Genomic DNA, 26,442 nt, shown 5'->3' with positions numbered 1-26,442 from the left:
TACCACATAAAATATAAACAGAGCAGATGTAAATTTCAAAAACTTATATATTCCAATTGCTACATTAAAAATTAACAAAATAAAACAAAAACAAAAAAATAAGTGACATATTTTTATTGGACTAATGATACATTTTTGACTAGTTTTTGAAAGCAAAAACCTCCTTCCTTAAGTCAGGACAAGCATACAGCAGCAGTATTCTGTCCCGACCTGAAGAAGTAAGTTTTGATCTCTGAAATTTAGTCAGAAAATGTATATAGTCCAATATAAAGATGTCACCTTATTTTTTTTCTTTTCTTTATATTTATTACCTTTTAAACTGGACTAAGAGGGCTACCGCATTACTTCATCCTAAATTATTTTTTCTACCTTTGCTGTCTGGCCATTTAATTTTTCTAATTGTGTTGGTTCCAGTCTCGGGTTACTACTTTCCTGTCTCCTTTTAACTCTCTTTTCCTATCTCCTTTTAACTCTCTTTCCAAGGGTCTACAGTGCATGTGTCATTTTTTTCTCTTCTGTCTTCTTCACCTCTTCTACTATAACCAACTCCAACACTGATCTGTTCCAGCTCGGTGGGTGCTTGAGCACCCCCAATATTGAGCAAATCCTTTAGCTGTATTCAGGTAGGGGTAATTTCTATTGGGTTTAGCATCCCCAATCATTTTGAAAAGTTGACTTCTATGTCCCCACCTATTCAGTCTTGCCCAATTTCTCTCTCCCCCAGCCCATAGCCACTGTGTCTTCCCCTCTTTATCCAGTATCAACCCATCTCTCTCTGTCACTCTCTCTCTCTCCCTCCCCTCCCATCCAGTCTTGCCTCATTTTTCTCTCCTTCCCCACCTATCCAGTCTCGCCTAATTTCTCTCTCCCACAGCCCATAGCCTCTGTCTCTTCCCCCCTTTATCCAGTATCGCCCCATCTCTCATTCTCTTTCTCCCTCCCCTCCCTTCCAGTCTTGTCCATTTCTCTCTCCCTCCCCACCTATCCAGTCTTTTCCAATTTCTGTCTCCCCCCAGCCCATAGCCTCTGTCTCTTTCCCTTTTTATCCAGTATCGCCCCATCTCTCTTTGTCACTCTTTCTCTCTCCCCACCCATCCAATCGTGCTAATTTCTCTCTCCCTCTCTCTCTCTCTCTCTTCCCTCCCATCCACTGTTGCCCTGCAGAATAGTCTTGCTCCCTCCTGTGCACCTCCACCAGGCCCGCATTACTAAACTATCATGGGAGGCATGCGGGACTTGGCTATCTGCAGTGCTGCTAGTGCTTCCTATGCTAGTCCCGAGAGTTTACATCAGAGGAGGCGGGTCGGAACTTTCTGGTCAGCTGTTTTCCGGACCAGAGGTTTGGGCCCAATCAGCTGCAAGCTGCATCTGACATCGCTTGGAAAACCTGTAGAGAGGGGGAAGCAGAGCAATGGAAAATACTTTTATTTTTAAAAAACTACTTTCCAAATTTGTACTTTGTTACAAGTAAAAGTACTGCTAATTGTACTTAAGTACTGTAAAAAAGTACAAGTACTTTGTTAATACGTATCTCTAGAGCTGGAGCAAGGCTTTTTGGAAACAGACCCTATGAAAGCCAGCCACGAGGAAGGGTGTATCCTCCAGCCAGCAGGCAAGGTTTGTAGCGCCCTACAGAAATGAACCATAGGTTGGTTTTTCCTGGGCCTGAGAGTTGGGAATTGAAACTGGAGAAACGCTGGAAGCTGCACACTTACCAGGGAAGAAGGGGGGAAGGGAAGAAGGGGGGATGGAATTTGATAGGGTTACCCTATTTTGTCCTCTGAAAAAGAGGCCACATGTCACGCCTCTGCTCCGCCCACACCATACCCCTGCCCGCCCACACCACGCCCCTTTCACATCCTCACCCTGCCCTTTCTCGCTCTCACCCCTCCCCCTGTCACATATTCCCCTCCCCAAGATCACATATTCCCCTCCCCTGCCCCCGTCACCTTCCCTCCCCTCCCCTTACTTACTATCTACTGCCCTGGTGGTCTAATGACCTCTTTGGGGCAGGAAAGAGCCCCCTCTTTCCTGCCCTTGCCCTGCATCCTGTTGCTGTGACAGTCTTGGGATTCAAAATGGCCACCGAGAGTTGAAGTCTCACAAGGCCGCTTCAACTCTCGGCAGCCATTTTGAATCCCAAGACCGTTACACAGCAACAGGATGCAGGGCAAGGGCAGTGCTCCGGGCAGGAAAGGGGGGGATCTTTCCTGCCCCGAAGAGGTCACTAGACCACCAGGGCAGTAGATAGTAAGTAAGGGAAGGGGAGACTAGGACAGGTCCGCCCCGCTGCCTGGCCACCCGTTTATCCAGAAATCCGGACAAACGGGCAGACTGGCAAAACCCGCCCGGACGCCCAGACATGTCCTCAAAAAGAGGACATATCCGGGTAAATCCGGACGTATAGTAACCCTAGAATTTGATATATCACCTTTCTGTTCTTACAATCAAACTGGTTTACATAGTATATACAAGTACGTATTTTGTACCTGGCAAAATGGAGGGTTAAGTGACTTGCCTAGAGTCACAAGAACCAGAGGTGGGCTGAAGAGGAAAGGTTACTATGACTGTGTGCTTCAAAGCAAAAGTTTAACAGTTTTCTAGATGTTATGGTTAATGCCCCAGCAAGTCTGTTGGGGGAAGGTATTAAAACCCTGATGATTTAAAGCCAGCATGAAATTGTTTATGGGTACTAGGTAATTGGAGGTGAAAGAAACCCCATGCAAAGTGGCAGAATCCCAGAAAGGTGCTGAGCTTTCAAAAGGCAGACTGGGAAAAAGAAAAGGACTATGGTGAAAAAGCTGAGTGTATCTTTCTGTTTGAGAATTATGTTGCAGCAATGTATGTGCAGAAAAGGACTCTAGTGCCGATGCACAAAAGCCCCCCCCCCCCCCCCAAAAAAAAAACCCGTGCTTTTCAATCCTCAGTAAGAGTTACTGATTTCTAAATAGTGAGTGATGCTGGAAGGAAATCACATACAAATGAGCTGCACATCATTTCAACAAGCAGCCTGGTAGGGAACGTTCTAGCACATGCATAGAACAGTAACTCAAAAAACGTTGATGCTATGCGCATACCGAGAACAGCATGTGTTGTGGACACATCTCCAGAGTGTTCCATGGTGATTTCTTTTTGTAGGGTTTCATGGCAACTTTCACACCCCAGGGGCTTTATTGATTTTATGTGCACGTATGAAAGCCAAGTGTAAAAGCTGTGTACAAAGGCCATGTGTAAAAGCTGTGTAGGAAAGCTTTGCGGGTGCCGTGGACATGCCTCCACAACATACTACAGCTTATTTGTTTGTTCCAAGACAACTTCTTCAACACACATGTGCAAACATGAAAGCAGACTGCTCCGACGGGAAGCCACCGTCATGCTATGGAAGCACTTGACCTCCTGTAAAATTTCTCTCATTAAGGGTGGACATTCTTTTCTGTGCGTTGCTCAGAAACAGCTGTGCATGGCTCAGAATGCACATTGGAATACAAATCAGCTAATTATAATACGTTTGCCTAGGATTCTCATTGTCTGCTACCGCAAACAGTAAAAAGCACGCAGAACCCCTTTGTGCATTTCTCGCTGAATACCATGCTTGCTAAATCAGCTAGAACCAGTAAAGACTGCACATTGCTGGCATGGTAAGTTTTGTGCATCTGGCCATCTGTTCTGTGTCTTGTTTTGGAGCAAAATGAAGAAAAATAAAAGCACTACTTCTTTTTCCAAACACTATTTAGTTTTCCACTAAAGTCCTAAAAGGATCTGAGCAGTCTTTTAGAATGGAGGACATGAACCGAGGTTGTGAGGTGGTAGACTTAGGAGTAATGTCAGGAAATACTTTTTCACGAAGAAGGTGGGCAATGCCTTGAATGCCCTCCCAGTGGAGGTGATGGAGGCAAAAACAGTGATGAAATTCAAAAAGGCATGAGAAGAAAACAGAGGATCCCTAAATAGAAAGAAGATGGTATCGTATCAAAATGTACATGGATGTTGATATGTTATGATGGGCAGGATTGGTGCTTAGATGACAACTGCAGCTGTGAGGAGCTAAGGCCATTGCCTGGCAGATTTCTATAGACTCTGTCCCATAAACGGCAAGACAAATCAGGATGCATTGGAGTGGGCTTCGATGGCAACTCCAGTAGTTGGAACGTAAGGACAGTACCAGGTGGACTTCTACATTCTATGTCCTGAAAATGGCAAAGAAAGATCAAAATCAAATGTACTTATTGTATACCACATTCAAGGGGAAGTTGTCAATGTAGGCTAATATTAATATCAGTTATTTTACCACAAGTCAGGCTATTTTAGCAGAAGATCCCATTTTATGCAATGAGACCCTGCGACAAAATAGCATGACTTGGCGGTAAAAATACCCTGACGTGGTAGCCCATGTTGATAACCTCCCCCTTATTGTTGGTTTAATCATGATCTGATAATGAATGTGACTGCTGGGCAGACAAGACTGACCATTCAGGTCTTTATTGGCTGTCATCTACTATGTTGCTATGCTATTTATTTATTTATAGTACTTGATATACTGCCATCCAAAGTATATTATGGTGGTTTACAGTTAAACCAGATAATTAGTAGCAGAAACAAAAACACATTAATAATAGTATAAAATTAATCAAGGATCATAACAAACTTACTATTTGGTAATAAACAGATGCCAAAAAAACAACAAATAAGCAATTGCAACCATGGGGAGTGACTAATAATTTCCAAAAGCTAAAGAAAAGAACCATGCCTTAGGAAATTTTTAAAATTCATTACAGAAATGCAAAGGAGGAGAACTCCACAGAACTAGCACAATGAAAGAAATAGCTGAATAACCAGTGTAGTCAAATCTAATACATGAGGGTGGAACAGACAAGAAAGAAACATAGAAACATGACGGCAGATATAGGCCATATGGCCCATTCAGTCTGCCCATCCTCTGTAACCTCTAATTCTTCCTGTTCCTAAGTGATCCCACATGCTGATCCCATGCCTTTTTAAATTCTGGAACAGTCCTCAACTCCACCACTTCCACTGGGAGGCCATTCCACGCCTCCACCAACCTTTCTGTGAAATAATGCTTCCTTAGGTTACTCCTAAGCCTATTCCCTATCCTGGGAAGGCTGAAAAGAGCACGTAGGTACACAGGAAGTCAGAACAATATTCAGATAAATAGGGAAACCAGTATAGTAAGCCCAAAGTGCTAATAATTCAGGGGTCCTTTTATTAAACTGTGCTAAAAATAAAAGTGGCCAGCGCTATCCCCAGTGTGGGGCTTTCTTGCATGCTCAGGCCACTTTTAGTTTGCAGTACAATGGCCCCATTTTCCCTATTAATGGCCATGCACTAATTTCCCCATGAGCACCTGAGCTGTTACTTACACCTACTTTCTAGGTGGTAAGGGTTTACGTGCTAATCATGCGCTAATCATTAGGAGGAGATTATTATTTATTGCATTTGTACCCCACATTATCCCACCTTTTTGCAGGCTCAATGTGGCTTACAGGGTGTTAATATGATATAGTCATTACACAATCTTAGATACAGTCGATAATAAGCTGAAGGTAGATGAGGATTTAGATGGAAAGGTGTTAGGTAAGGTCGTGTGAGAGGTGTTTTAAAGCACTTGGGTGGTATAAGGAGTGATTTGTTTCATTATGAATGACTTTTGTAGGCCTTGTTGAAGAGATGTGTCTTCAAAGATTTGCGAAAGCTGGTTAAGTTGTCCGCCTAAAAATTGGCACTGAAATCAGTGCCCACTAAGCATATTCTGTAATCGGCACCTAGGCACATATCCATTTACGCTAACAAAAACCTGGTGTAAATCTCAGCGCATAGATTTAGGTGCACTGGGCCATCTAATATAATAATTTGCTCCTTCAACATTCCAATGTGTCTCACTGGGTTCGTAACCATCTTCTGATGTCACTCTCCCGCAGTAGATGCCTGCATGCCTGACATCAGGAGATGTTACTGTGGTCGCCTCTGTCTCACTGTCTTCAGACTCTGAATCGCTGCCACTCTCCTCCTCAACCCCACGTCCCTCTCACTTCCCGCTCAGGTATCGGTGCCGGTCATTCCATCTTCACTTACCAAGTCAGGGTTATGGCGGCCGCCAGCAGCGGTAAAAGGCGTGCAGGCTCAGCCCTTTTCTCTCTTTCAGCTGTGGTCCCGCCCTTGAGGAAACAGGAAATGAGGGCGGGACCACAGCTGAGAGAGAGAAAAGGGCCGAGCCTGCACGCCTTTTACTGCTGCTGGTGGCCGCCATAAGCCCAACGAGGTAAGTCAAGATGACTTTCAAACTTCGTAGGGAGGGGGCCTGGAACTGGAAGGGAGGGAGGGAGGGAGGAAGGGAAGGACGATGACTCTGGAACTGGGAGGGAGGGAAGGGGGACCCTGGAACTCGGAGGGAGGGAGGGGATGACCCTGGAACTCGAAGGGAGGGAGGGAGGGGGTGGCGGCACACACTCTCTCTCTCTCACAGACACACTCGCACCCAGTCTCTCTCACTCTCTGTCACACACACACACACTCGCACATTCACTCTCTCACTCTCTCACACAGTCACTCTCGCACACACTCCTCAAACATACACACTTTCAGATACGGGCCTTTTTTACTAGTATTCTATAATTAGGCACCTAAATTTTGGAACACCCATGAAATGCCCATTTCCCTGCCCACAACCATGCCCCTTTTTGCCTGCATGCGTTAGAATTTTGGCGCACATCATTACAAAATACGCTTAGCGAGTTGTGTGCCTAAATTCTAATCAGTGCCAATTGGTGCTCATTATTGCTTGTCAATTGCTGTTGTCAGCACTCATTAGTTTGTTAAACCAATTAAGTTATGTGTGGTGTTATAGAATCTGTGCCAATTTGGCACCTAAATCTAAGTGCATTATATAGAATCCAGGGGTTAGCGTATGGCAATGTAGCTGACCTAACCGTTTAGCACAGTACATGTCTACTCTGTGCCCACACACATGCCCCCAGTGTTAAAAAAAGGTCTTTTTTAGCAAATGGGAAGTGAGCGTCAAACTTGAAACTACTGTAGGACACCTAAGTGTGCCCTGCAGTAGTGGTTTTTACTCTGCAGTAAGCATGTGTTAGTGCTTACTGTTGCTTAGTAAAAGGGCCCCAAATTTTTAAAGCAAATTCTAGGAAGAACTAGAAAGTCAACGCTCATTAAGCAAGAGAAGAATGGCATGATCCCATTTCTTTGCATTACAGATAAGTTTAACTGCAGTATTTTGAATCAATTGGAGCCGTTTCAAAAGGAAGGAGACGAATGAATAGAAAATTACAATAATCAAGATGAGAAATTACAAAGGCAAGAATAAGTGACAGCTAAATAGAGTTTTAAAGCACGAATATTTCACAGAGCAAGAAAAGATTTTTTGGTTAGTTCTGAGATATGGGCCTTAAAGGTCAATCTGTTATCAAAGATGATCTCCAAAACTTTTACAGAAGACTTGATAGGAAAGAATAATATAGAAAACAGGACTAGAGAAATAAATGACTTCAGATTTAGTAGGATTAATTAAATTTTCTTTTTTTTTTATTTTCTTTTTATTATTTGCAAAAATGATCTTACAAGCATCCACTTGATTGAGAAATACAATCCATAATTATACTAAAGTAACATAGGATTAAAAAACAGACAAAAATCAAAAGCAGATTCATTAGACAACAAAAGGTCTGTAGATGGGGGGGGGGGGGGAAGAAAAGGTGGAATATATCATGAATATCAATTGTTAAGAAAACAGGTATTGGCATGTGCATTATTGGGGCTCATTCTGGGAGTTTGTTCTATATGTAATACAGATACCTATGTTCTTTTCATAAAATAGGTACCTTTTAGGACTTCTCACCTCTGAATTCTATTATAAATTCAAGCCCTGTAACTGCTTTCAAAAACTTTTTTTTAGTCTAAGACACCTTTTTTTACTTGCTATCAGTTCCCTTGATATTTAGTGCAATTTAACCAGCCAGAAACAGCTCCTGGCCAGTTAAATAGTGTTTAGTCGGCTAACCACTGAAATTCAGCAGGAGATAGACAGTTATCTGCACTATATATTTGCGGTTAGTGCATAGCAGCTAACTGGCTATATCACGCGATATAGAAGGCTATCCATGAATATTCAAGTGCTGGCCAGCTAAGTTTAGTGGACAAATCAGACTTCATAAATAACAGTCTTATCTTTGCCTGCTATTAACTTAACTGGCCAACGCTGAATATTATCATAGCTGGTTATGTTAAAACTGGCCCAAAAAATACCTGGATACTCAATGCCAGTCACTGGAAATTGTCTAGCATTGAATGTGTGGGGTCAGCATCGACAACGGCACTTATGTGGATTGCCTCCCGCTAGCTGAATATTGGGCCCAATCCGCCCAATATTCAGATCATGGGAGATAACCGAGCTGTCTCTCGCAGTCCCCGCTAAACCTGGTTATTCAATGCCGAGCCATTTCTGGACTTCTGCATTGAATATTCGGTTTAGCTTTGGTCAGTCTGACTTTAACTGATATTCAGCACTGGCCGGTTAAAGTCAGACCAGCTAAAGTTATTGTACCTATTGTGGCGGCCAAATATGGATGCCAAACTTGGCCTGCCCACTTTTAAAAATCAGAGGATAACCAGTTAAATTGGGCAATATAACCGGCTATCTTTAAGCCACTAACTGGTAATATTCAGTGTCAGATAGCCACCTAAGTGCCATTTTAGCGGCCATTTTACTTTAAATATTGGGCAGAATATGTTTACTTCTGATGGTCTACTTCCATCTGGAATGCCCAAACCTTTAACATAAAGTCACATATAAGTATTGTCCTGTATCTAACAGTGCTGATTGCAGCTGGCTCCTTATCTCGTAGAATGTTTTTTGAGGAGGAACGCTCTTAAATCCAGAACTATTTCAGGCTTCTTATTACATGTGCAATTATAGAATAAAAAAGCAATGCAATTATATGTTGGAACACGAGAGAGAACAATTTCAAAAACTAACTTCACAATGAATTACAGTTCCAATTACTCAAAATTCCTTTATATGCAAATAGATGCAAATTGCTATCTGAAAAGAATGATTTCTGCATCTCCCCCTAGAGCAAATATACAGTCAGAGTCTGTGGCATTATAACAATCAATTTCTCATTTTTGCAGTTTCTTCCTTTCTAAAAAATCTCAGAGGTCAATTTACTAAAGTATTTATGGAGTTGGTGACAGGGCCAAATGAAAGAATGTTTTTTCAAAAACATTTGTTGCAGTTATATACTTTATGAATCTTTATAGAAACATTTTTGTTCTGTTCTCGGATCATTATCTTTTTAGCAAATTTCCAAACATTTTTGGTTTAGTTAGGAGGAGTGGCCTAGTGGTTAGGGTGGTGGACTCTGGTCCTGAGGAAGTGAGTTTAATTCCCACTTCAGGCACAGGCAGCTCCTTGTGACTCTGGGCAAGTCACTTAACCCTCCATTGCCCCAGGTACAAATAAGTACCTGTATATAATATGTAAGCCCCATTGAGCCTGCCATGAGTGGGAAAGCGCAGGGTACAAATGTAACAAAAAATACATAGTTAAAACTTTTTAAGTTTAAACCTTTTTTTAATGCACATCAAGCCTGTTACATATGCAGAAATTGGTTGCTACATACATTGTAAGTTAATATACATGAAGTCAAAGTTTGTGCATGCTGTTGACACATGCAGATTAATGAATGCATATTCTTATTATACATTTTTAAGTGGGGCACAGTTTTGGGTGGAATAAGGATAGGTAGGGATTCCAAAATCCATGCAGCTTGGAGAAAAAAAGGCCAGTCTGGCCAAGGCCCGTGTCACTACTCCATGGGACCAACCAAAGGCCTTGGCATGCAAATCAAACTGCCACCCTAGCTCCTCCACTGGCAGAGAAGCCTGAACTTTATGCTGTAATAGCAAAAGTCTGAATTTGGCACCAACCAGCCTGATGTGCTTTCCAAATACTGGAAGCCAAGGAGGTCTTCACAAACGCTGCCACAATTCTGCTGGCATCTCTGCCGATGCACAATCTGCCTCAGGAACCAATGCCACAATATGAGCCCACTAAAAGCCAAAAGATGGTATCAGCAATTCCATTATTGATACCAGGGGCGTGCCTAGCCCTCCATGACAGATTCAACTGCAGACAGTATAACACGACCAGGTGCAGCAACTCTACCAGCAGTGGACACCATGCAGACTGCCTGTTAACTGCATGTAACACCACAATGTTAGAATATAAAATCAACCTTCTCTTACAGAGACTCTTATCCCAGAGGACAAGAGCCACCCAGATTGGAAAGAGCTCAAGCAATGCCACATTTTGACACCAGCCCCTCCCCCCCCCCCCCCCCCCACACACACACACACACCTGGGCACACTACAAACCCTGAAAATAGAAATCTCTTTACTTCCTTCAGCATCAGTGAACAACTACAAATCTATGTTAGACACCAGAGACTATGGACAGAACCACACACCACTGAGCTGAGCCAAAAAAGTCTGCCACAAATCTAGATCATCCTTCACCTCCTGAGGAATATGGAGATAACACTTCTTCCGCAAGCCATTGGTTAGCAATGCCAATCGACGGGAAAACACTTTAGCCAGGGATATGACCTCAAAGCAAAATTAAAACTACTGACTAAAGATTGGATATCATGCAAAGTTAACTTCTTTCTCCTGCAAGCCCTCTAAATAGGTTTTCCTCAATGCCCTTACCTTGTCACCTGGTAACCAAGACTCCATATTCACAGAATCCAATTCCACCCCCAAGAAAACCAGCTTAGAGCAATGGCCTTCTTTCTTCTCCTCAGTCAATGGTATCCCAAGCTCTTGTGCCACACTATGAAAAACCACCATGAGCTTGGCACATTGATCAGATTTTGGGCGTCCCCAACTGCTTTCCATTGCAGGGACGACCAAAGTTCCCGGGGGCGTGTCGGAGGCGTAGTGAAGGCAGGACTTGGGCGTGCCTAACACATGGGCGTCTTCGACCCATAATGGAAAAAAAGAGCGTCCTTGACAAACACTTGAACAACTTTACTTGGTCCTTTTTTTCTTACGGCCAAGCCACAAAAAGGTGCCTGAACTGACCAGATGACCACCAGAGGGAATTGGGGATGACCTCCCCTTACTACCCCAGTGGTCACTAACCCCCTCCCACCCTCAAAAAAAATTAAAAAAATATTTTTTGCCAGCCTCTATGTCAGCCTCATATATCATACCCAGCTCCATGACAGCAGTATGCAGGTCCCTGGAGCAGTTTTAATGGGTGCAGTGCACTTCAGGCAGGCGGACCCAGGCCCACCCCCCTATCTGTTACACTTGTTGTGGTAAATGTGAGCCCTTCAATACCCACCAGAAACCCACTGTACCCAAATCTACTACTACTACTACAAATCATTTCTATAGCGCTACCATAGGTGCCCCCCTTCACCCCTAAGGGCTATGGTAGTGGTGTACAGTTGTAGGGAGTGGGTTTTGGAAGGCTCAGCACACAAGGTAAGGGAGCTATGTACCTGGGAGCTTTTTCTGATGTCCACTGCAGTGCCCACTAGGGTGCCCGGTTGATATCCTGGCATGTCAAGGGGGCCAGTACACTATGAATGCTGGCTCTTCCCACGACCAAAGGGCTTGCATTTGGTCGTTTCTGAGATGGGCGTCCTTAGTTTCCATTATTACCGAAAATCAGAAACAACCAAGTCTAAGGATGACCATCTCTAGGGACGACCTAAATTTCAAGAATTGGGCGTCCCCGACCGTATTATCGAAACAAAAGATGGACGCCCATCTTGTTTCGATAATACGGGTTTCCCCGTCCCTTCGCTGGGACGTCCTGCGAGGACATCCTCAGGAAAACTTGGGTGCCCCTTTCGAATATGCCCCTCCACATTGAAATGACTTGGTTGTATAATGTGGTGTAGAAGCACTAATAAATTGAAACTGAAATTGAAATATGCACGAAAAATCAAATCCATGTGACACAATAAACCCAGATATAAGACCAACTTTTCCCAAGGAACTCACATAGATATTAAATGCCAACAGCCAAATAAGATAGTATGGCATACATGTCCTTTTTTCTTCTTCCCTTCTCCCTTAGATTCTTTCCATTTCCTGTGCTCACTCCTCTCCCCTTCTAATAAAAAAAACAAATCCACATATCTACACCACCAGTATCCTCTGATGCAGCTTCTGAGAGAGCTCACTGGGGCAAACTCACAAAGCATATGCACCTGACACACCACTGACATAGAACTCCCTGATTGCCTCAACACCACAGGTGCTGAGCTTATGCCAGCACCTTCCAGCATGTCATCCAAAGAGCACATGGAAGAAGAAGACAAAGAGGAGTCCCATGAATCTGATGACTCCTACACCTATAAAGGGGCACCCGTTGACATATGCTTCACAACATGTTGCAAACACTGTAAAAATTTGCAATCCCTCAAGTGGCAACCCAAAGATTTAGATTTTCCCACCCCAGGCGCACCCACTTGAACCCCTGCATTTCACAACCCTCAAAACCTGACCCACCCAGAAAATCAAACACATCTGTCCCCATCTCACCAAGACACTCTAGAACAGGTACAGTAGCAGTGGGCTCCCTCCGGCATAGACCTGGCAAATTGGCATCAATTCACCGATCGCACTCACTGGTGTCCTACCAGGTCTTGCAGGCAAGCCTGAGCCGCTTGCCTTAGCCCAATGCTTGACACCCAGAGCCTTGGACCAAACTCCTGACTCTGGAGTTTCTCTATTTTGGGCCACAAACCCCCACACCCCCTGCTCCCCCCCCCCCCCACCTTTTGCTTTTTTTCCCTCACGTTGTCCCTTGTCCACCTGAGAACCTCCTTTGCCTGCCTATCTAGACCTTTATGGGGAGCCATCCTAAAAGTACCCAAAATAGCATGGGAATAATAACAGAACACGCCCCCAAGAACAGGCACACATGCAGCCAATCTCAGAGCAGGATCCCACAGCCAGCAAGCTGTAAAATAAGGCCCCAAGTACCCGACCCACCAGAAAAACAAGGCCCCAACAATTCTGGGAGACTGAAGACATCGAGTATGTAACAGAAAGCAACTGCTCCCGCTCACTTACTCCCCCCCCCCCCCCCCCCCCAGGATCACTGAGCTTGGTGCAAACCCATCCAATATGGAACTAGCCCACAGGTAGAGCCGTGCTGCCATGCGGGACACAACACTATCACCAAGCCACATCACAGACAGACCTGCTAACTGAGCTGCCACACCAGACTGATTGTTTCAGTGTGCATCTCAGGTCCTGCAAACAGGTACCAACAACAACATGAACTGCACAAAACCAAAACCCAATTACAATAAACAAAAGTCAATTCCCACACCTTCCCTTAGAAAAACTCCCTCAGTCCACTGCTCCTGCCACCCACACCACCTAAACCGGCAAACCCTAACTACAAAAACTCCTTTTCCCTTGCCCTCCTCCTATTTCCCCCCAAATCACCAGTCTAGTCCACTCTCTCCCCTATCCCCTAGCAACTTCCATCCCTATGTAATCCAGGTCTTGCCACAACGCTACCACTAGCTCAGTTCCCACCTCTGACCTGGGTCACAGGGATAAGTCCTCTAACCTCCACATTCACTTATTCTGCACATTCCATTCAGCATAGTCTTTCCAGTTCAAGCTTGGATGTTGGTCAAGGTCTGGAACAGAGATCCAGGGTATTAGGAAATCAAGTGAGGCTTCACTGTAAGGTCTTACCAGTCCGGTGAGCAAACATCTTTACTCCTGCTTCAAAGAACCACACAGTACTCCAAGGATTTTTACTAAACTTTCTGCAAATGGCAGGTGAAACAAACTTTATAACTCCGTCTGTACTGTAGGCTCCTTCTTTCCATTCAAGATTGTGTATTACAACCTCAACCCTTTTCAAGCCTGATCTTCTCTGCATAAGTACATCAGTATTGCCATACTGGGAAAGACCAAAGGTCCATCAAGCCCAGCATCCTGTTTCCAACAGTGGCCAATCCAGGTCACAAATACCTGGCAAGATCCCCAAAAAGTACAAAACATTTTATACTGCTTATCCCAGAAATAGTGGATTTTCCCCAAGTCCATTTAATAATGGTGTATGGACTTTTCCATTAGGAAGCCATCCAAACCTTTTATAAACTCCACTAAGCTAACCGCCTTTACCACATTCTCTGGCAACGAATTCCAGAGTTTAATTACACCTTGAGTGAAGAAACATTTTCTCTGAATCATTTTAAATTTACTACATTGTAGCTTCATTGCATGCCCCCTAATCCTAGTATATTTGGAAAGCGTGAACAGACGCTTCACATCTACCCGTTCAACTCCACTCGTTATTTTATAGACCTCTATCATATTTCCCCTCAGCTGCCTTTTCTCCAAGCTGAAGAGCCCTAGCCGCTTTAGCCTTTCCTCATAGGAAAGTCATCCCATCCCCTTTATCATTTTCGTCGCCCTTCTCTGCACCTTTTCTAATTCCACTATATCTTTTTTGAGATGCGGTGACCACATTTACACACACCAGCTCTCCTTTACCCGTCCCAGAGGCTATTAATAATCCAAGGCTGTTCCTGAACTCCTCTGATCACAATCCACTTCCCTCAAGCACAGTCCCTTTAGGCTGTCCTTCTTCCAGCAATGCACTTTTTGAGCTGCAGCCTGGCCTTGAACAAGTTTTCCCTGTCCTGGTTCCTGCTTTACCCACCCTAAGTTCTCACACCTTCACAACTGCCACTTTATGGGGAAGCAACTACTCCTCAATTCAGCCTGTTTATGTAGCCACCTTGGTATCCCCCTCTTCCAAGGGTCTTGGCGGCAGGGCCGCTGAGAGGGGGGCAAGATTCCACTGGGCCCAGCCTCCAAGGGGATCCAGCGCCGGGGTCCGTCTCTCTCCTACTCCTGATCATAAACGCCAACACCCGGGTCCCAACAGGAGCAGTAGAGAGATAGACTCTGGAACCGGGCCCCCCTTGAAGGTTGGTGAGGAGCAGACACAGGATTACAAATTTGGTTTGGCTTCGGGGGCCTCTGGTTTGGTTGGTGGGGGTCCCCAAGCTGAACCAGAGGCGGGGGGTAGGGAGGTGGGGCAAAATGTGCCCCCCCCCCAAATATACACTTTGAGCTCCCCCCCCTTTTTAAAGTCTGGCTACGCGGCATCCGGGGGGGGGGGGGCAGCAGCGGTGGTCCTGCCCCAGGCCCGGCTCAGTCTCTCAGCGGCCCTGCCTGGCGGAGGTACAGGCAACCAAAGACCCCTTGCCTCCACAAGTCAGATCCTTTATTACCTCCAGCTCCACCTACCTTGTCAATCAAATAACAAACCCACTTTCTCCCTGCTGTTTGTTCTCCCTGCAGTTTATTTCCACAACACACTCCTTGGACTGGGCTTTATTCTTACCTAAGGAATCCCATACTCTTCCCACAGAGAAAAACTGTCACCACTCAGTAATCTCCATATAATGGGGGATTACACTTGTATTCCTCACATTTACCTGACCTATCAAATCATCCTCTGCCTATTCATCCTCTATCCTCCTTTCCCCCTCCCCCCTAGCGACACCTTCAGCCAAGGTTATTAGCCCTCAGATAATTCTCAGGGCCCTCCTTAGTATGTTCAGCAGCAAACTTCAGCCACTAAACAGAGAACTGAAAGGCTCAATTTAGAAACAGGACTGCCTATGTGAGAAGTCCAAAATAGTACCTATTTAAAGCACATCTATGTGCCTTTATAAAACAAATGCCTAATATTAAAAGATTTATGTTTCCATCTTTGAGAGTTATGCTCCTAAATTGGCCTCTTTGAAAATTTATTAGGACTGTGTGTTCCTAAATTTATGCCCAAAATATCACTGAACTCTTAAATTTAGTAGCATAAAAAATTGGTGGCAACAGGAGTGGATTTAGGGCAGGAAAAGGGTTATGAGCTTTACACTAATTTCAGCACTAGGATTATAAATTATGCTTATAAATGCAGACAAAGATATGGCAGTCCTGGATTTATAAGTGTAACTTTTAACTCCTACATTAAGATAATATTTTAGCATAAAGCTTAGGGGCTGATATTGATAGGGAGATATGCAGGAACTGGGCTATCTCCAGATTGCCAGAGAGGCCCAGAGCAGAGGCAGGGTGGAGCTGGGATTTACCGGTTAGCAGCAATTTTCACTCTGCTAACTGGGTAAGTGCCCAGATAAAGTTAGGACAGCAAAAAAGGCTTTCCTAACTTTATCCAGATTGTTATCTGAGTGCCAGTCTGAATATCAGCCAGTAGCTGGATAACTTTTGGCAGCTGCCAAAGACCTGGATATTCAATGCCAGTTGCTGAATTAGGCCAAGCACTGAAAATCAAGTTATGTTCTCTTTGCGTTGGCTAGTGCTGTAGCAATCGCCAACCACTGCAGATTCACAGTTTGGCTTCCTATTGGGCACAAATTTTGGAGCCTAACATAGGAGTCCAAATTTAGGAGATCAGCTTTTATGAATATTCGTCTCTAGGTTCCCATAACACAAAACTGCCAATGCACAAATTTAGATCTGATTCAAGGAAGGTATAAATGTGTGTGTAAGTGCACTATGCATGTACTAGAGCATATATAAAATATTCATGTATGTTACAACCCTACCTCTGCTCATCCATAACTGCACCCCAGGAGCACTGATGCGCAGCTCACATCAAAGTGCACACTTTCCTGTATGCTTACTTTTTACACATGTATGCTGTTTTGCAATTTTACAAAAGTCCCTTATGCCACTATTTCTATAAATGTTGTCAAAAATTGCTTGTGCAAATTTGGTCATGTGCCCAATTTGCTTGTATACAATAATTTAACTGAATAACGAGCCAATTAGTTCCAATAATGGGCTTAACAAGCAATTATTGGCACTAATTATATTTAATTGGCATTTACGTGTATAAATTTAGGCGCAGGATCCGCATGCACCTATAATTTTGGCGTGATCTGAAAAACAGGGTGTGGAAATGGGATGGACATGGGGGTGTTCCTAAAATGAAGGCACTTTGTTTTAGAATAACGAGGATACACAGGTAATATAGGTGCGCACATTTCCACCACATTTTAGTTGGTGTAAATGACCAAGCCTAAACTTAGGAATGACTCCAGGGCGTAAGTGCTATTCTATAAACTGTGCCTAGCTTTGGAGTCCTTTTACAAAGTGTCAGTAAACCCACTGTGGGCATACCATGCGCCAATCTGGAGTTACCGCCTGCCCAATGTGGGTGCCGGTGGTAGTTCCAGCCCCAGCGCATGGCATTTCCCGTGCTAGGGAAAATATGTCCCTATTTTTTAGTGCTGCAGTTACCTGGTGGTAATAGCTTGCATAGCTGCTGAGAGGGGGTAGCAGGGGGGACAAAATTCCCCGGGCCTCCAAGGGGGGCCCGGTGTTGCAGTCCCACCTGCCCTCCGTCATCAACCGTCTGCCACCAGGCCGGGCCCCCTGCATTGAAATCACAGTGCCTCTCACCTCCGTGAGAAAGCGCTGCAGGCATCAGGGCAGCAGATTGCCTCCCTTTGGGCCTCCTTCCCTCCCTGTGTCCCGCCCTCATCTGACGTAACTTCCGCGAGGGCAGGACACAAGGAAGGAAGGAGGGCCAAAGGGAGGCAATCTGTTGCCCTGCTGCCTGCAGCGCTTTCACACGGAGGTGAGAGGTGCTGTGATTTCAATGCAGGGGGCCCATCCCGGTGGCGGACGGAGGGGGGCGGGGGGAGGGGGAGTGGCGGCAGCGACCTCGGGGGGTCGGCGGGGGCAGGGGCCAGGCCTGGCCCAGTCTCTTGACGGCCCTGATAGCTTGGGAGCCCTTACGGCCACCTCAATGGGTGGCAGTAAGTGCTCCCCTCCCACATGGCCACACGGTAAGTGCAGTCTTACGCATGGTCATTTCTTTGATGGTCCCTTTTACCTACTTCAGTAATAAGAGCCTCAGCACACGGAAAAAAGGCCACCGCCGCTACCGCAGGGCCCCTTTCCATCAGCTTGGTAAAAGGACCCCTTTAAGCTCAGCTTACAGAATAGCACTTTTTTCAGCACCAATTTTTTAGGTGCCAAATACAGAGAATCTAACCCTAGATGTGGAAACCTTTACAAAATTACATGGATAAATGCTGATGGATAAATTAAACAGGCATAACATTACCTATTTCAAGTTATACATGTATTTTCAAAGCAACACACACATTTTTCTGACACTGAAAATAAATATTACTTTAACGTATATCTCATAAGTTTAAAATTAACCGGTGGCTACGCCAATGAATATTGACCTGAAAGTGATAACAGAGTTTTTTTAACAGTTATAAATTCTATTAAAGGAGAAATTCTATAAATGGCACAGAGAATTAGGCAGTGATAAAAAATAGGTGCTCAGGGCCAGATTCTATATATGACACCTAAAAAATCTGTAAGCGTATTCTATAGGTGGCACCTACTTTTAGGCGCGGTATATAGAATATGCTTAGTTGATATCCCAGTGCCTAAATCTAAACACCTCCATTTACACCAATGAAAACATTGCATAAATCCTGGCGCATAGATAGATAATAATCAGATTTATTTATTTATTTATGGCATTTGTATCCCAGAATTATCCCAAACAAGTTCGGGTTTAATGTGGCTGTCACATAGGTGAATGTTTCCTTGTCTGTGCTCACCTCGCCCTCTGGTGGCCAGAACCGGTGGCTGCTGTGAACCCATTTCAGACTTTAGCCCAGTCCGGTCTGGATCTTCCGGGCTGCCAGACTTGCTTCTCTTGTTTGTGCCTGAACAGCACCCGTAGCTGCTTTGTGATTCCTGCAGCTGAACTTTAGCAGCTGAGGGGCTTTATTAATCACCTAGAAACTTCTGTGTTTGCCTTTGCATCATCTAAGGTCCCTGGTTTGTTGGTGCTTTGTTGCACTTCTGCCTAGTCTGGTTTCTTGTAGAGTTCCTTGTCTGATTCTAGTTAGTCTGTGTGTAGTTTAGCTTAGGTTTATTTCTTATTTCTTAGTCTTGTTTCTGGTTTGTATTCTTGGTCTAGTTTCTGTTTGTATGTGTCTCTTGCTTAGTGGCTGCTCTGCAGCTTTCAGTCCTGTCTCTTTTCTGTCAGTGTTTGTACCCTGTTTCAGTGGCTGCTTGTCAGCTTTCAGTTCCTGTCCTTTAGCGTGTCCATTTCCTGCTTTGTGTAGTTTTGTCTGTCTGTGACTGCTAGCTCAGTTTCCTGCCTTGCTGCCCATGTTTATTCCTTTCCCCTCTGACCCTCAGTCCCTGTTCAGCCTAGTTGGTATTCGGTTCCTGCCCTGTCCGGTAAGTCCTGCCGGCCGCCTGCACCCAGGGGCTCAACTCCTGGGGAAGGGCGGTCAAGTGCAGGTGAAGTCTAGCTGTTTCAGTCAGAGTTCTGCCTTGTCGCTGGTGTGGGGTGGTTTTGCCTGCCACTGCCGCTCCTCGGCAGTGGCCCAACGGCTCACGAACCTAGTTTCTGCCTTGAAAACCTAATAGTGGCTCACCTTAAAAGTAGAATATGTGATAACAAATCCAGGTTACATTAGTTATAAAGACAGAAACTTATGTGAATACAATCTAACAACAATAATAGAATGCAAAAGACTTAACAGTAAATTATTTGCTTTTGTTAATGAGAGATGATCTTAATAAGTAAGTTTTTGATGCAGAGGGCCATATTCTATAACAGTGCATGTAAATTTTGGATCGCCCACGAAACACCCATTTCCCAATCCATAACTACACCCCTTTTGTCTGCACGCATTAAAATTTACGCGTTCTGCGTTACAGAATATGCTTAGGAATTTGTGCGTGTAAATTCTAATTATTATCAATTAGTGCTCATTATTGCTTTTTAAGTGCTGTTAACAATGCTGATTGATTTGTGAAGCCAATTAAATTACGTGCGCTGCTATAGAATCTGCTTGCATTTTGGAGCGGAACACTAGGTGTGCTATATAGAATCCAGGGGTCAATGTTCTATAAAGAGCGCTCTGAGATGAACACTCTTTATAGAATAGGGACAAACTCCACACTCAACTTTGGGCACAAGGGCTTGCACCAGCTGAAACCTGGTTTAAATCCAGAGGCAAGGTACACAACAGGAAAAATCCTCTACGTCAACAAACCAGAGCAAGCAAAAGTAGAGGCTGATCAAAGACGAGTCAACACTGAAGATATGAATCCACCAGTCTTTAATATAACAAATGACTAAAAGACCCGACACAGGTCGTGTTTCGACGTACACAAGCTTTTTTTTTGTTTTTTGCTTCCACAGTCGATGCAAGAAGTTTGTTCTATTAGCTTTGAATATATAAACATTCTGGCACGTTTGTACAGCTATAATTTCGCATATTGCTGTCTTCCTTCATCCTCGTTTAGAGTTTACTGTTTGACTCCTGATGTAAACGCTTGTGTGCGTCGAAACATGGCCTGTGTCGGGTCTTTTAGTCATTTGTTATATTAAAGACTGGGGGATTCACATCTCCAGTGTTGACTCGTCTTTGATCAGCTTCTACTTTTGCTTGCTCTGGTAAATCCAGATGTGCATGTTAGGCTCAGATCCCTGCTATTCTGTAACACTGCATGCATCTTTGTGGACATCCCTAAATCACCCATGCCTCTCCCATGGCCACATCCCATTTTGAGTTGCACGTGATCCAATTTAGGTGTAGCGCATGCCAGATTGGTGCCCAAATCATAATTAGTGCAAATTAAGTGCTGGTTAACACCAATAATAAAATCATTGAAGCCCATTAATCAATTATTTTGGGTGCCAATCTGGGATTCACACCCTCTATAGAATCTGAGAGTAAGGGGGTAATTCTATAATGTGACACTGTTAGGTGCGCCAATGCTGTTTGCTGAGCACCAATTCTATAATAGCATCTGTGTGCCAGGATATTCTGCCCATGCAGTTACACGCTAAGATGTTTACGTGCTCTGTTCTAAATAGCTCATAGTGCCAATTTTTCAACACTTACGTACACAAGACACATGTAACAGACAGAAAAAGAGGCAATGCTCCACAATCAGAAATAGATGTCAGCAAACAAGCAAACCAACAGTTCTGTTACTATGCTAACTTACTATATTTATTCAAACAGTATCCTGACATGTTTCGCCCTCAGGCTGCTTCAGGGGTAATAACTGATAAAAACAAACAACCCAATTAAAATCATATAACAAACAAAATCACAAACCATAATAAATAATAACTAAAACAACTTAATAAAACACATAGTGGAACACCAATATAGAGGCTTAAAATAAGTGACATATAGAGGGGCATAATCGAACGGGGCACCCAAGTTGTAATGAGGGCGTCCTCGCAGAATGGCCCCGTAAAGGGGCGGGGATACCCATATTATCGAAACAAGATGGGCATCCATCTTTCATTTCAATAATACAGTCGGGGACACCTAAATCATGAAATTTAGGTCGACCTTAGAGATGGTCGTCCTTAGGTCATTTTTGAGATGGTCGTCCCCGGTTTTCGACCATAATGGAAACCGAGGATGCCCATCTCAAAAATGACTAAATCCAAGCTATTTGGTCATGGGAGGAGCCAGTATTTGTAGTGCACTGGTCCCCCTCACATGCCAGGACACCAACCGGGCACCCTAGGGGGCACTGCAGTGGACTTCACAAATTGCTCCCAGCTGCATAGCTCCCTTACCTTCAGTGCTGAGCCCCCCACCCCCCCCCCCCAAACCCACTCCCCACAACTGTGCACCACTACCATAGCCCTAAGGGGTGAAGGGGGCACCTACATGTGGGTACAGTGGGTTTTTTTGGGGGGGGGGGTTGGAGGGCTCAACATTTACCACCACAAGTGTAAGAGATATCAGGGGGATGGGCCTGGGTCTGCCTGCCTGAAGTGCACTGCACCCACTAAAAACTGCTCCAGGGACCTGTATACTGCTGTGATGGAGCTGGGTATGACATTTGAGGCTGGCATAGAGGCTGGAAAAAATGTTTTTACATATTTTTGGGGTGGGAGGGGACTGGTGACCACTGGGGGAGTAAGGGGAGATCATCCTCCTTTCCCTCTGGTGGTCATCTGGTCAGTTCAGGCACCTTTTCGAGGCTTGGTCGTGAAATAAATGGACCAAGTAAAGTCGGCCAAATGCTCATCAGGGATGCCCTTCTTTTTTCCATTATCCGCCGAGGACGCCCATCTCTAAATCACGCCCCAATCCCACCTTCGGTACAGTGCCGACACGCCCCCGTGAATTTTGGTCACCCCCGCGACGGAAAGCAGTTGCGGATGCCCAAAATCAGCTTTCGATTATGCCGATTTGGGCGACCTTGAGAGAAGGACACCATCTCTCGATTTGTGTCGGTAGATGGGCGTCCTTCTCTTTCGAAAATGAGCCTGATAGTGGTCACTTATTTTAAGCCACTGTATTGGCGTTCCACTATGTGTTTTATTAAGTTGTTTTAGTTATTATTTATTATGCTTTGTGATTTTGTTTGCTATATGATTTTAGAAACATAGCAACATAGAAACACAGAAACATAGAATCATGATGGCAAATAATGGCCAAATGGCCCATCCAGTCTGCCCTTCCTCAATAACCACTAGTTCCTCCTTTTCCTAAGGGATCCCAGGTGCCTGTCCCACGGTTTCTTAAATTCCAACACAGTCCTCGTCTCCACAACCTCCAACGGGAGGCCATTGCACGTATCCACCACCCTTTCCATGAACTAGTGTTTTCTTAGATTCTTCCTAAACCTATTTCCTCTTAACTTCATCCTATGCCCTCTCATTCCAGAGTTTTCCTTAATTTGGAAAAGGCTCACCTCCTGTGCATTAACGCCACCGAGATATTTAAACGTTGTTTGTTTTTATTAGTTATTACCCCTGACACAGCCTGAGGGTAAAATGTGCCCATATCGGGGATACTGTTTGAATAAATAAAACAACACCTCAGAACTGTTGGTCTGCTTGTTTGCTGACAAGGCATAAGTAACTGCAGGCACCCTGTTACAGTATTGCTTTTTAAAGTTTAAGGCGCCTCTTCCCCTCCCAAATCAAGGCCAATCATGGGTATTTGTCGAAGAATAGGGCTAGACTCCCTTAACTGGGGTCAGTCCTTTTTAATTTATCTAGAAGAAAAAACCTGTAGAAACTCAAAGGTTTATTTTAAAAAAAGCACAACATTCATTATTTTTTAAACTCTAGATGCTGATGCTGAAATGTCTCTGAAAGGGAATTTGTGCACTGAAGTACAGGCGAATCCTGAAATCCTTTAGCATCCTTTTTGAAAAAGTTTTCACCTGTTTCTTGTAGCAAAAGCAAAATTTCATGTATTATGCATTATGCACAAAAATTTCTTTAAATGTATTATTCATGAGCTACTCACAGGCTTCACAGACCAGTTTTTATAAAAACAAAAACATGCCTCAGTGGGTATCAGTGTGTTGCCCACCACATTTGCTAGGGGTTGTTATTATTGATTGTTTTGTTCCATTTAACAACAAAGAAAAAAAAAATGAAAATGACTAAATATCTCCCATCAGCAATATTAAAAAATATTCCCTCCCCCCATCCCTCTTTGATTCATCCATTGTAGTACATACTCTGTCTCTGATGTGATGTAGCCTATGGGTCTTGTACAAACAAAAAGTGATCCCCCATCGCTCCTACCCCACCACTATTAGTTTACCAGCTGACCTAAGGCCCAATATTATTTTTAAAGCTAATATCAGTGGGGCAGGAGCAATTCAGAATGGCTCCTGTCAATAGAAGGCCCGTGGACCTCATAGAAGCAATGCTAAGTTACGTAGTGGGGACAGCCTATGAGATGTGGCTTGAGTAAATTTTTACAAATGGTGGACATCTATAATGAAACAAAACTGCATCAACCCCCCCCCCCCCCCCCACCACCACCCCAAGAAAAAACTTTCCAGTCAATATTCAGAGCGATTTGAGCAGGCAGAAAAGGCTATATCCTTGAGCAACTCAATCACCGAAACTCTGCAGCACTAAACCGGGCAATGCAGCTGAATATCGTCTCTGACCACCCATGTTAATTGTGGGCAGGTCAGCGGTGGCACTGGGGAGGAGCAGTGCCGTAGCGAGGGTGCCTGACACCCGGGCGGGTTGCCGCTGTGCACCCCCCCCCCCCCCCGGGTGCAGGGCAAGGCGCACCCCCCCCCCCCCTCCAGAGCGCACCCCCCCGAAATGCACCCTCCCCCCGAAACACACTCTTACCTTGCAGCGGGGGCAGGCGGGAGGGCCGATCCGCCCCAGTGCACGTCACTGGGAGCTGCGTCGGCTCTGCTGCTTCCCTGCTTTCTCTGCCCTGGAACAGGAAGTAACCTGTTCCGGGGCAGAAAGAGCAGGGAACCAGTGAGCCAACACCCCCCCAGCGGCGTGCACCTGGGGCAGACCGCCCCACCGCCCCCCCTTCCTACGCCACTGAGGAGGAGCCAGCAGTTATGTGGGCGCCAGCATTATTCAGTGCCGGGACCTGCATAGCTAGCCCAGCCATGGTAGGACAGCACAACTATTTTTCCTTTAAAAAGTCCCCAAATCCCATTCCCAGTTCACCCCCCCCCCCCCCCCTGTTCTCTCCTCTCCCCTATCTCAGTCTGCAACCATTTAGAATCCCCCTAACCCAGGCCTACCTGATATCTTTGGTGGTTTAAGTGGGGTGGTTGGGGCAGAAGTGAAGACCACTCGCCTCTTGTGGCTGCCATTGGAAAATGAACGTGAGAGGTTGCGGTAGCCATTTTCCTATGGCAGCCACAAAGGCTACCCCCCCCCCCCCCATCAACCCTTCTTGGACCACCAGGGATATCAGATAGGCCCTGCAGGTGCCTACCTAGACTGCGGGGGGGGGGGGGGGGGCTGTTGGGGAATGTTCAGGAGGGTGGGTGTTCTAAATGGCAGCGGGAAGGGAAGGGAAGGAGGGGAGATTATTCAGAGTCTAGGCAGGGGATTAGGGAAGGGGGCTTATGTGGGCCTCAGCTGAATAATGGACAGGACTCACATAAAACTGAGCGGCCAGCATCTAGCCCCAGATATTTAGTGCTAGGGCTCAAACATGGCCTGGCACTGAATATCTGGTGCTAATTTAGCCTGCCACAGTCAACGTTCGCTAACTGCCGCAGGCTGAATATCAGCCGGTTTGGTTTTCTATCTTTTCATTTCAAAAACAAAAAAACAACAAGAAAAACATGCTGTCTGACATTTCCTTTTTCCACATTAGATGACAACACATTCCTATCATTTATATGGGTAGCAGACTTGCACATGAACAAGGCTGCAGGAAATATTATAGGTTAGTATCTTGGCCTTCAAGAGCTTCATACTGTAAGAATATACAACACTCGCCTAAGTGCTAGGCATGGCAAATGATATTATGAAACATCTAAGCCATTCACCCTTTATCATTAATACCTTCTTACATTTCACAGTGAAACATTCTTTATTGAACCCAATTAACCCAAGGCAGACTTTCATCAACTTTCATGGCCTACTACTAAAATGGCAAATCATTTAAAAATAAATCTCAGACCTCTAACTCTTGGAAATCTTCCTCCTCTTCCACATCATAAGACAGCGTGTGAATTTTAATATCATCAGCTGATAAGTCGATGAATTTTCCATCAGGGTACTCCAGGCTGTCTTTGGTGGGTGACCTATCTTCAATGAAAGTAGTTTCACAGCATTCAGAGCTCAGGTTCTCCCCCCAAGAATGCAGCATGTTTTCCGAGTACAGGATAATATTAGGGCGATAGTGGGACTCCACAGTTTGTTGAAGCATGTTTGGATCAAGCAGTTGTTGTACAGGGTCATTTCTATTATTATCCAGGCAGGTCTGAGAGGCAATATTTCCCACTATATGGCTCTGATATTGCGGAGTTGGGTAAACTGATACCATACCATCTCTGTTTTCTGTCATGATGTTCCTTGTGTTGATCAAGCCATTTCTTTTGCTGGCTTCACTGATTTTATTATGCATTAGTACAGTGTTCTGTTCAATTAAACCATCCATATTGCTTTTCTTCTTCCTGGAGTGTTAGTAAGTTGGAAATGCAGGTCACATTTGCCTAATGGTTCCCATTTTCTGAAAACAGAAAAAAGCAATATTAGAAAAAAAATGACAAACAATAAAGAACTGAGCAAAATGTTATCTCAAGTGAAGGAACAAAAGTGAAACCTGGTATTATATAGTTCAAGAACGTCATTAAACACCGTTGGCAGTGAACGTTATTCCCGGATATTCAAAGCAGAAACCTGTGCGGGTTTCGGCTTTGAATATTCGGTTATTCTTAAGCTGGTTAACACAAAAAGGGACCTTTTACAAAGTGGTGGTAAGCCCATCGCAGGCATACCACTGCTAATCTGGAACTACCTCCGGGCCAACGTGAGCTGTGACGGTATTTCCAGCCCTAGCGCGCAC

At 44.7% G+C, this 26,442-nt stretch overlaps 1 protein-coding gene across 1 annotated transcript in view; it reads right to left on the bottom strand.

Moving 5' to 3' along the window:
* SYNDIG1 (synapse differentiation inducing 1) overlaps nucleotides 1-26,442 on the bottom strand; it is a 398,544-nt gene that overhangs the window by 184,146 nt on the left and 187,956 nt on the right. Inside the window, exon 2 of the mRNA XM_030196268.1 lies at nucleotides 25,555-26,106. Coding sequence (XP_030052128.1) covers nucleotides 25,555-26,034 — 480 coding nt within the window. The 5' untranslated portion in view covers nucleotides 26,035-26,106. The remainder of the gene's footprint in view (nucleotides 1-25,554; nucleotides 26,107-26,442) is intronic.

This window comes from Microcaecilia unicolor, chromosome 3 (assembly GCF_901765095.1).
Source record: "Microcaecilia unicolor chromosome 3, aMicUni1.1, whole genome shotgun sequence".
Lineage (NCBI taxonomy): Eukaryota > Metazoa > Chordata > Amphibia > Gymnophiona > Siphonopidae > Microcaecilia > Microcaecilia unicolor.
This window is presented reverse-complemented; position numbering and strand designations above follow the sequence as displayed.